Here is a 12,939-nt window from a genome sequence, read left to right as displayed (position 1 = left end):
ATCTATAAGACTTTTAATATTAAATCCTTTTAAAATCCTCAGTCGCAAAAAGTGGTGACTTGGAAAGGGGTGGTAAAGGTGATTTTTGCATGTTATTACAAGATTTAATTGTCAATAGCTCACTCAATTTTTACCGTAGAAAATATTTTTGCAAACCAAGTTCTTGGGAAGTAAATAGGCTACAATTTCATATTTAAATATTTTTTCGTATCTATGATGATAATCTTTCTATTCTGAAGAAAAGGAAATTTTTTACCACACTTCAAAAATTCGATATTTGCTTTTGACTCCATTTTTTTAAAAACTAATCATTCTAAACCAGTTAAACTTCTAAAACCTATTAATAATACATAAGTAAAGAAGACGAAATAAGGTCAATGACTAATTTTATTCAGGGTGGTGATTAGGGGTTTGCTTTCAATAACTTTTTCGCTGAAAAATATAGGGTCTGACATTATTTTCATTATAAGCCACTTAATTTTTGAGGTAAAGACTTTGTTTTATTTCTGGAGATAGATATTTTTAAATACTTCAAATTAGTTTAAACAAGTTATCCTCGAAAAATGCATAGTTTTCCCGTCTTTTGACTTTGAAACTACAATATTTAGCATTTGACGAAGAAGAGCTAACATATAATAAAGTATAGCTCGATTACTATTGGTCTTAAAGAAAATAAAAAAAACGGTTTTGTTTATTTTTTCAAAAGGTACATTTTTGTTAAGCAAAGTTGTTTTGATAAAACGAAAACTTTTTGAGTTATTTGCAGAAAACTGATTAAAAACATTAATTCTTTTAATATAAAACTAACACTTTCGATAGCGAATAAATCGAAAACTAATAATTTTATCAAAAATACGTATAGAACATTTTTTGCTTAGAATGAATGTTTTTACCAACTTTTGCGGTCAAAATATAATCAAAAATTTTCACCCCCGACATAGGGTGGCAACCACCCCCATGGTAAAAGCGCCTTTCGGCATCATATAGATTTTGATCCTTGGACTATCCACTACTTACTCTCAAATTTTCAAGCAAATCGATCCATTCTGTAAAAATTGCGAGGTTTTGTCCTATTTTAAGCTTCATTACTTGGACTAATAGTTTTTTTCTTAGATGCAAGTTTTTAAGGTATTCGCAAAAATCCGTCCGAAAAGGTGTCATTTTTCAATGAAAATGGCCTTTTTTCAACCACGAATAACTCAAAAAGTATTGAGTTTTCAAAAAATAATTATAGAACAGTTTTTGCTTAAAATTAGGTTCTCAAGCCTCTTCCGTGGCTATTTTAACCAAAAAATTTTTCATCCCCAAGAGAGGGGATGGGAACCACCCCCAGGATAAAAGCGCACATCGTCATAGGGTAGACTTTGTTTCTTGAGCTATTCCCTACTTACTGTGAAAATATCAAGTAAATCTATGCAGTAGGATGGAATTCGGAGCCAAATACCCTTATTTGACTGCCCTATTAGTAAAAAGTCACTCGATTAAAACCCACAACGGTGGGATGGTAGACGAAAAATTATCATCATTTCTTACAGTATCAAATTCGCCCTTTGTTTCCAATAAGGCAGCCGAGTTTTTATACGAATTTGACAGGTCGACAGACTTTGACTCGCAGCTGTTTGCACTGGGAATTGATGGGGAAATTGGTTTTTACGCTTATTGAATAGATATAAATCTGAGAAAATTGAATGGAGGCCTGAAACTTATGCTCATCACAAAGAGTAGGGTAGTTTAAAATGTTCGGTGCAGGGAAATAACTCATTTATGCGTGACCGAGTGTTCAGAAGTATGTGACTTTTTTTTAGCTAAGTTTTTTATAAACATAACTATTTGTTTCTAGGTAAAGCTTCCCAGGGAAGAGAACTCCAATACTTTGAACATGCAATTACTATAATTAATAAACGATGATGGACAAAGAAAATATATATTATTTAATGCTGTTTCATCACCTGGTGCTCTGGTTTGTTGTTATTTTTTTCTGATTTTCCTTTTCTCTTATATAAAGTGTCTAATTTCTTTAAAGTAGTTATTTCCTGCTGTTTCTGTCATCACTTTCGACTTCCTGAAATAGATTTCATCTTGCAGGGGACAAGGAAGGAATCTCAGTATAACACAAAGATTAGAAGTAAGTAAACAAACACCAGCCTTACTGGAAACTTTAGTCTAACCTCTAACCACTGTTATACCGATTTTTTGTTAGTATCGGTAGCATCATAGTTTCTTTTTCTTTATAGATTCATCAGATCCAGAATTTCTTGCGTCATCCATTTATTTTTTGTTCGTCGTTTAGCTGGTTTTAAGAATTGCTACAAAATAGGTTTTTGAAAGTCATGCCGTGTTCACTAATGGTTATGTTTTCGTTTTATGTGGCCTTTGTTGTATGTATTTCAGTGTCAACTATTTGAGAAGTCTGGTCAAATGTGTCAGAATTTGGGGTGACTACCACATTTATATAGGCATCTTTCTGGGAGTTGGAACCAAAAGTTTGTTTTATAAGACCAGATTCTGGACATAATTTGAGCAATCTTTCACTTCTTACATTTCTTTTTCTCAAACCAAAGTTGTCAGTAATTTAATCTGTAGCCCGTTTCCCAACTTTAGCGCTAATATTGTCTATAATTATTGTTATTTCGTGTTTCTTTATTGCTTCTAGAGCATTTTCTATCTAATGGGAAAACCTTCCGATTACTTTTTATATGCAGTGAAAGTATTAATATGAATAATTGTTACATTCATTAGTGTTGCTCATCTCATGAACTACCCAATAAAATCAAACGTAATATTAAGAAAAACGATCAAACGATTAAAATCCGGAAAATCCCCGTAAGAAATAAAGTCCTACACAACTATTGATCTGTTTTTTATTATATCTAAAATATTGGAAGAACTGCTGTTATCAAGAATATAGCCATTTATAATTGACAAACAAATAATACGTCATCACCCGTTTGCGTTTGGCCAACCAGACCAATCACTGCAAGACAGGAAATAATTCTTCGGAATCTTCTTAGACATCTCCTAGAAATTTTTGACAAAGTCTGGCATAATGGTCTTTTATACAAAACCAAAAAATCTCTTGTCAACAATTAATTCTAAATCCTACCTGCAGGTCCTACCTGCAAGACCGCCAGTACTTATAAAATATTATGATGAGTATACCAGGCTTTATTCAATTATGGCTGGAGTCCCTCAATACAGAGTCCTCGGTCTAATGCTGTACCTCATATTCACTTCAGACTTAGTTATATCACCAGAATTCACAATAACAACTTATGCAGATGACACAGCAGTAATCAAGACTCATGAAGACCTAGCCATAGTGTCACACAGAGTACAGAAAATACTAAATGTAAAGCAAGCTCCTAAATGTTGAGCAAAATCTGTTCAGGTAACATTTACAAACCGTAAGGAACATTGTCATGGGAGCAAAATAGTTTTGAATGTATTTGGATCGTAGGCTCAGCTGGAGAAAATACAAATACATCTTTACCAAGCGAAAACAGCTGGGCTTCAAACTAAATAGATTGTACTGGTTAATAGGTCGGAAGTTAAAACTGTCAATGCACAAGAAAATCTTCACATGTAAAGTTATCCTAAAGCCAATTTGGAATTATGGAATTTAATATTTCCTCCGAATGATAACTAATCCTCCATGGTACCTTCCAAACAACACGATCGCTGGAGACCTCAAAATGACAACTGCCAATGAAGAAGTCATTTAACTCTGCCAACGATATGAACAGAGACTAACACAATAGCACATGTAGCTAAAACCTTAATGACACAACCAATGACGAAGGCTCAAATGCAAGACCACAGCCGAACTGTTAACTATAAACCAGTAGAACCTATATATTAGCAGAAACCCGATATAATTTAGAAGCAGAAGCACAACCAAACCCAATGCCATATGTGACATGTGACACTGTTCCAGTGCCATGAATACACAGGAAACTTTTAATGAACAAGACATTTGTAAAATATTGTTAAATATTATACAGGCAATTGTAATTATTTGTAATATTGTATATATAAAGTAATATATTGTAATTACTTATATTACAGATTGTAAAGATATTGGGATGTTAGAAAAAATTGGTCTTGTGTTTACAAATTGAAGCGTATATTTGAAAAACAACACTTGTCCAAAAATTAAAAGGTTGGTAAATCAAGAAAACTGCCCCGCTTAAATTTATTTCAAATCTTACATTTACTAAGATATTCATTGGAAGGAATGTGGATTAGTATGGTATAACTAGACCCAAACCCAGACATCCAAAGTGAAAAGTATCCTTCAACACCAAATTGTTCTATATGGTCCACATATTGTTCATTAAAAAGTCACACCATTTTGAGCGTCGGGTTTGGGGGGAGGAGGTGAGGGGGAGAAGTCAGTAAATTAAGAGCTTTTTACGTTTTTCGTTAATATTTTCAAAATTATGCGGTTTAGCGTGAACCATGTTTTATACAAAAATGTTCTACATTAAATTTTAAACAAAAAAGCTCCTATGCACAATCCTTCTAAAACGAACGGTTCGAAAGTTACGGAGGTAGTATAGTATAATTGGCCCAAAAAAGGCCTAACCCAAACATCCAAAATAAAAGTTTTCCTCCAACACCAAATTGTTCTATATCATCCACATATTGTTCAGTAAAAAGTTATACCATTTAGAGCGTCGGGTTTGGGGGGGGGGGGGGGGGGGGGGAGAAGTCGGCAAATTAGTAGTTTTATATGTTTTGTTAAAAAAACGAAAAATTTTACTATTGGAAAGATATTCATGCGATGTTGTCCATAAAAAGGTCAGATTAGTTTTCTCCGTACCAGAGATTTATAGAGCCTAGGCCTGTAGAAGCCTCTTGGTGAGGTTGACATTCCTTCAAGGCCTTATCAGTAACATACCACTGACCAATGAAATAGCAAATTATATTTAGAAAACAAAACCCTGTTAAAATAATTAGTTTCTTCCTTAATAATGTTATAATTTATCCAAACAGTGTAAAAAATATGGAAAGCCTCCACTTTACACTCTGCGTAACTCTGGAACCGTTGATTTTAGAACAATTATGCATAGGATCTTTTTCGTTTTAAATTTAGTGTAGAACATTTTTGTATATAATATTTTTCACGCTAAACCTCTTAGGTTTAGAAATATTGACGAATAATCTAAAACACTACTAATTTACCGACTTTTTCCCTTCCCTCCACCCCAAACCCGACCCACAAAATAGTGTAACTTTTTACTGGACAATATGTGGATCATACAGAACAGTTTGGTGTTGGAGGAAAACTTTGATTTGGGATGACGGGGTTAGGGCTTTTAACCCCTAACGGGGTTAGGGGTTATGGCTTTTTTGGACCAATTATAATGTACTACCTCCGTAACTTTGGAACCGTTCATTTTAGAAGGATTATGCATAGGACCTTTTTTGTTTAAAATTGAATGTAGAACATTTTTGTATAGAACATTGTTTACGCTAAACCGCAAAGTTTTAGAAATATTGAAGAAAAACTTAAAAAACTCCTAATTTACCGACTTCTCCCCCACCTACCCCCCAAACCCGACGCTCAAAATGGTGTGACTTTTTACTGAACAATATGTGGACCATATAGAAAAATTTGGTGTTGAAGGATAAGTTTAACTTTGGATGTCTGTAATTTGTCTTTGTAATTTTCGACTTATCTTTGAATTGAAGAGTAATTTAATGATTACTTTCAAGCATATGTGGGTATATAATAAATATAGCGAATGTTATAAGGACGTCTTAACCGAATGTACCTACTAAAGTCAGTTTATGGTTTTTCTACTCATTTGGAAGTCTTCGTACGTAAAAAAGCATTAAAAAAGTTTCCCATTAATGAACTGTTATTCAATGTTAATTAACTGATTTTGTTTTATTGTTTCAGGAAATAAAATTAAGGAAATCCTGCCGGTTAATTACACAAGAAATAGTTATTTTAGCTGCCCGTCTAACTGTCATGATCGAAGTAACTGGTCTATTGAATTAAAATACATTAAAGGAATTCCTTGTGAAATAGAGTGTTCAACGGTGCGCGATTTTTGTGAAGTGATGTGAAACGGTTCAAGAGTAAAACCATCAAATGGTCGATAAACGATTTTTGGTGAACGAAAAATGGTATCTTATGCAAACTTCTGGGTGCTATGTTTGTGGATTAGTGCACTTGTGGCAGTTGGTGAGTATTTTTAACATTTAAGCTATTATTTTTATTGTATAATAATAGGTATCAGCAGGGGAGACACTTTTAATTTAAGATTGTAAAAGATTGAGAACAGAATTGAACTACACTAAACGAAACTTATATGGAATCATCTGATATTTTTTATTATTTTAAGTGAATTAATACTAAATTAAATTTTCTTTCGCCGCATCTTTCAGGAGCGTAACTCACTACAGGTTATAGAACGAAATCAACACACCTGCGAGATAAAGTTGGTTGAATGAAAATTAAAGGATTTTTTTACCGATCAAAATTCGTCCCCAGAACATGACCCATCCTCTTTTATATTTATAAACAAATCTGGTAGTTTCCATTCTTGCTTGTCATTCTCGTCCTCTAAGTACACGAATTCGTGTTTTTCTTGTTTTATGGCATAGACTTGGGTGTCAATTAGCCAGTCACAACTTTTTTGTTTTCTATTCATACATAAAGAAGGCAATGAGGTCCTTAGAGTTCCTTAGCAAACTCTTCCACAGCTCTCTACTCAGTTCAAAAGCTGCAGCTGGCCGCTATGGACTATCCAAGTTGCTCACCACATTTTTCCATTATACATCTTCTTCTTTTTTTATATGTACATAATATATCAAATTATCAGGATTAATAAATTTAGAGGTTATTTTTAGTTTCAGAGATAAATTTCATTAAACAATCATATACATTTTTGTATATTTTTGCTGTTCAGAGACAATAGATAGGATACATTGAAAGGTGGATAAACATTACATTTTATTAAACCTTCGATTAAATTATATGTGTATGGAATGTATTTTGTGCACTCAAAGAAGGTGTGATTCAAATCACCCACCTTCTGACATTCAGTACAAAGATTTAAATCAAAAACTTTAATTCTTTCTAGATGTAGAGGGAAACATGCATGTCCAAACTTCATTCAGATTAATGTTGTTATATATCTTCGAGGTACTACATAATTTTTAAACCAATATATATTTGGAACAGAAGGTTGAATCAGTGAATACTGAGATTTGGATTGTTTACAAAGATTTCGCCATGATTGACTCCACTGATTTTTAACTAGATGCGTAATAGTGTTAACTAAATCAGATACAGTAGGAAAAATGAAAGAATACTCATGAACGAACATATAAAACACGCTGTATTTTTCTGTCACCGTGTCACACAAAAAATTGGCCAGCGCAAGTATATGTAATAATTATTATTACATGTACTTGCGCTGGCCAATTTTCTTTGTGACACGGTGACAGGAAAATACAGCGTGTTTTATATGTTCGTTTATGGGTACTCTTTCATTTTTCCAACTGTATGCAAAACTTACAATTATTTGAAGTACCATACTCAATAGCTTTTTTAGCCAAACTATCAACATCTTCATTATGCGTTAGTCCTATATGAGCCTTAACCCATAAAAAGTTCACTCTTCTTTTATTTTTATGAATTTCAAAAAGGATTTTCTTAATTAGTAGGATATAAATATTTGAATTGTTATGGGGAAAATCTATAGTTTGAATAGCAAGAAGAACAGAGAGTGAATCGGAAATAATTGTTGCAGATATATCTTCTGATTCTTTAAAATATTGCTGGGCCTCATAAATTGCTATGGCTTCAGCACTGAAGATAGAAAAATCATGGCCTAACTTAAACATTTTTTCTGGTTTTCATGGTAACTTGGTTTTACTAATCTAACTGTATGTAAAAAATAATTGAGTAGAATTTCTAAAGCTTCTACATGCAAAGCTTTATTTGGAGTTGATTTCATAGCTCCCAAACAGATACGGATTCCTAAGTTCTGTACAACGTCTACTTTGTTTAAAATATGTTTAGAAGCTGAGTCATATAGAATACATCCATAATCAATTATAGATCTAATATATGATCGATAGAAAAGCAAGGAAGTTTCAACATCAGCTCCCCACCAAGTCCTTGAAATTGCTATAAGAAAATTAAGATCTTATTACATCGATTTATCATGAAGTCAATATGTAATTTCCAAGTCAATTTACGATCCAAAATCATTCCCAAATATTTAATGGAAGAAGAAACTGCGTAGTCGTAGCCATTAAGTTTTAAATTCTCTATTTTTGGGATATTATGTCGAGTGAAAATAGAGACAGTAGATATATTTTGAGCTATTTCGAATCCGTTTTGATTGAACCATGAATTAACACAATATTGAATTCGTCCTAAGGCTTGTACCGAGTTATCATAAGTTTTAATCATCTGATTTTACACATCCTAATTTCGTTTAAAAATAGCGCACTTTTCCAATTTCCAATGTTCCAGTTTTGGTGTTGAAGACACCAATTTACATCATCAATCTTGTGCTGTCTGGTTAACTCGGCATCCCGTAAGTCTAGATTTTTTCAATCCACTTATTATTGAATAATTCTCATAGCCAATTTTATATCACGATCTTTTTGATTTGCATTTTATATTACATTAAATATCTACTTTTTCCTAATCGTATTTTATATTTTAATTTATCGCATAAATTCTAAATGTTATGCGTATATTTTTATGATACTACCAAAGATGAATCTTTACGGTAGGTAATAACTGTGTCATAAAATCAATTAGAAGAACAATTTAATATTTAAATTTCAAGGAATTTCACCACGCACTTTATTCTAATAGACTCATTTATTACGCATGAAGCGTAGGTGATAGAATTTAGGTCTGTTAACAGTTTGGGACCTAAAAACTTTATCGGGAAATTTAATATTTGTATTAGTTTGTAAACAAATGTTTTGTTAATTGGTATTTTAAAATATTTTGTAATAATACATAATGTAATAACTATACAGGGAAAAAATAAAGAAGTAAAACGAAAAGTGGCAAATAAAAAAAATGAAAGGTGAGATAAACATAGAGAACGAGAGATTAAGAGTCATAGCGTATTTTAAAGCCGCTTCAAAGAAATAAGACAGAGGAAATCAAGCTCGGTCAAATCAAGGAAACCGAATGGCAAGAATACTATAAACTATAAAAGATTGCTAACCGAAAACCGCCCCTACTTTAAAGAATCAGAAAGAGACAGAATAAAATCTATACACATGGTGAAATCGAATTAGGCTAGCTGAGGTAGCTAGCAGGCCTAGTTGAGGTAAAAAGAACCATCTAAACTATACAGAACAAGAAATTGCAGAACGCCCCGGTGGAATATCAAATGAATTGATAAAATACGGATCGGAAAAGCTATTCCGCATGATACACCAAATGATTGACAGAGCACTGAATGGAGAAGACTTCCGGCAGAATGAACTCAATGCGAAAACTATCGAGGAATCAGCATTATATCGTCTATGGGCAGACTGGAAAGAAAGATCCAAAAGTAAAAATTAGAAATATGTACCTGTTACAGTTCAAGTTGATTCTCAGTTAGAGTTGACTCCAACTAGTTGGAGTCAACTCTAACTGAAACGAGCAGTAAAAGTTGATTTTAAAAATTTAAATCAACTTTTACTAGTTGGAGTTGACTCTTCCTGGATCGATTCAGTAAATGTTGATTATACGAGAATCTCAAGTGCATTTTTAATGAGTGTGCGTTTCTTTGTTTTGACCGTTTCAACTACTTATTAGTATAGTCTGTAACGTCGCCCCCGTTAGGTAAATTATTCTGATTCGATTTTTTGCACAAACTTACTCAAAGAAATACATCCGTATAACAATCCTTATAACAAATACACAGAGTGTCACACGGTACCGCGGTCGAAAAATTGTTTAACCAATTTCAGTAAAGTCAGTAAGAGTAGTAAGTAAAGAGTATTGAGGTGGTGCGTACAAAATTGTATCGTCAATCATAAAAAACATTAACACTTACTTACAACTTTGAGGAAGATTTTTTAAATATAGTAAATATAGTAATGAAACACAGACCTACTCACAATCATTTAATTATACTTTGACGACCGGTTTCGATCTCTACAATATACAGATCATCTTCAGGTCGGCGTTACAAGTAGTTAAATGCTACAATAAGAGAAAACTTGTGTTAGAACAGTGTCTGATTGAAGAGATGTTAATAGAAAGCAAAATTTAAAAATTTTAAAAAATTTATAAAAATTTTTTTGAAATAAAGGTTTGCAACTGTTGACATTTCAGAATATTGGTATATACAAAGGCACACCTATGAGTAAAAATGCTCATAGGCATGTATGTGCAAATGGGCGCATACAGTTTGTGAATTTGTTGAGATTAAAATTTTTAACCATTAAAAAAACAAAATAAGCATAAGCTGACTTAAATATGCTTCCAAATTCAAAGTAGTAATAATAAAAGAGATAGTAATATTGTTCTAATCTACTTACATGCCGTTACAAGGATTGCGTTGCAACTTAGTTGTTGTCATATTAGTACGTCCAAATTATGCTAATTGGTTTGTTGGGATAGTGATAGGGTAAACAGACATGTTACGTAGGTTAAAACACAGTAAGATTTCGAATTTGGAATGGATCCTGAAGGAAGATGCGTATGTGAAACGGGTGATGTTTTGTTCGAATGGAGAAAGACAATGCTCCAGGGGTTGCGTATTAATTGTAGCAAAGTATGAAATGTTATTCTAGACTCTTGTACAAATGTGATGGTCTTAGCTCGTAGATGTTATACGATGCGGGTTCATTTCCTATGCTTTGACCTCTGCCCGCATCGTATAACATCTACGAGCTAAGACCATCACATTTGTACAAGAGTCTAGAATAACATTTCATACTTTGCTACAATTAATACGCAACCCCTGGAGCATTGTCTTTCTCCATTCGAACAAAACATCACCCGTTTCACATACGCATCTTCCTTCAGAATCCATTCCAAATTCGAAATCTTACTGTGTTTTAACCTACGTAACATGTCTGTTTACCCTATCACTATACCAACAAACCAATTAGCATAATTTGGACGTACTAATATGACAACAACTAAGTTGCAACGCAATCCTTGTAACGGCATGTAAGTAGATTAGAACAATATTACTATCTCTTTTATTATTACTACTTTGAATTTGGAAGCATATTTAAGTCAGCTTATGCTTATTTTGTTTTTTTAATGGTTAAAAATTTTAATCTCAACAAATTCACAAACTGTATGCGCCCATTTGCACATACATGCCTATGAGCATTTTTACTCATAGGTGTGCCTTTGTATATACCAATATTCTGAAATGTCAACAGTTGCAAACCTTTATTTCAAAAAAATTTTTATAAATTTTTTAAAATTTTTAAATTTTGCTTTCTATTAACATCTCTTCAATCAGACACTGTTCTAACACAAGTTTTCTCTTATTGTAGCATTTAACTACTTGTAACGCCGACCTGAAGATGATCTGTATATTGTAGAGATCGAAACCGGTCGTTAAAGTATAATTAAATGATTGTGAGTAGGTCTGTGTTTCATTACTATATTTAATATGGACTCACATATGCAACCCATTCAATATTTCAAGATTTTTTAGTTTTAGACGAAATAAAAAAAAATCGTATGACAGTAATGACAGTAATCACAGATCACTTTTGCATGATGGCCGGTTTTGATGTTTAATCGATAGTTATCAATATTGTACACCTACCTAATTACTAAATCTGTAAAGTTTTGATTTATTTTGTATAAATATAATTGCGAAACACTACAGAATTTTACTTTTTGACATAAATTTTATTAATAATAAGATAAATTTTGTACAATATTTTTAATAATTAAAGTAAATAAATTTTAATTTCACTCAAATAAATAATCGATTGTTGCCATTGACCACTTACATTCAATCTCGGTTGATTAATTATCGCGGCAGGTAAAGTAACATTCTTCTTTCAATACGACAAAGTGTTACTTTACTGCCGAAAATGAGGGCAAATGAGTGCAATAATGAATGATTTTAGTGACGTTTGGCGATAAACAATTATTTTAAACAAATTCGCAAAAATACACACACCGGCGAAATTAGCCGAACACGTTAAAAATGGGACATGTTTGATGTCTCGAGTTTTCTAAACCACTGATCCGATTTTAGTGATTCTTTTAGGACGTTATAGCCTTCTTATTTAAGAATATCGTTGTAATGATATTGTTGCTAGACAGGTAAATATCATTTTATACCGGGTGTACAAATCATGCTGTGTTTTTTTTTCCTTAAAGTTTGGAACACCCTGTGGAATATTCTAGCACATGTAAAATATTGAAATTAACACTCGATTGTGGATTTAGGCTCTCTTAACATTTTTCTTTTTGATTCATTAACTTATGTGAGATAATAAAAAAGTTATGTGCGTTAACAACTATCCATGTTTTTCATCAATAAATCCTCATAGTAGGGGAGGAAAGTATACTAAATTTGCAGTTACTCAAGCTTTATGGGAACCTATTGGATTGTGAAGAGCATACTTTCCTCCCCTACTATGGAGATTTATTGATAAAAAACATGGCTAGTTGTTAAAGCACATAATTTTTTTATTTTCCAACCTAAGCAAATGAATAAAAAAAGAAAATGTTAAGAAAGCCTAAGTCTACAATCGAGTTTTAATTTTAAAATATATATACTAGAATATTCCACAGGGTGTTCCGAACTTTAAGAAAAAAACACAGTATGATTGTAACACCCGGTATAAAATGACATGTACCTGTCTAGCAACAATATTATTACACCGATATTATTAACTAATAAGGCTATAACTTACTAAAAGAATCACTCAAATCGGACAACAGGTTTAGGAAATTCTAGACATCAAACATGTCCC

At 32.5% G+C, this 12,939-nt stretch overlaps 1 protein-coding gene across 4 annotated transcripts in view; it reads left to right on the top strand.

Annotated features, from left to right (window-relative positions):
• LOC114332856 (uncharacterized) overlaps positions 1-12,939 on the top strand; it is a 348,079-nt gene that overhangs the window by 110,494 nt on the left and 224,646 nt on the right. For all 4 annotated transcript variants that reach the window (XM_028282646.2, XM_050652319.1, XM_028282668.2 and 1 more), the window contains exon 2: positions 5,906-6,193. In XM_028282646.2, the coding sequence (XP_028138447.2) occupies positions 6,133-6,193 (61 nt within the window). In that variant the 5' untranslated portion in view covers positions 5,906-6,132. The remainder of the gene's footprint in view (positions 1-5,905; positions 6,194-12,939) is intronic.

The sequence above is a fragment of the Diabrotica virgifera genome, chromosome 5 (assembly GCF_917563875.1).
Source record: "Diabrotica virgifera virgifera chromosome 5, PGI_DIABVI_V3a".
Taxonomy (NCBI): domain Eukaryota; kingdom Metazoa; phylum Arthropoda; class Insecta; order Coleoptera; family Chrysomelidae; genus Diabrotica; species Diabrotica virgifera.
The sequence above is the reverse complement of the archived record's forward strand: the minus strand, read 5'-3'. Positions and strand labels throughout refer to the sequence as shown.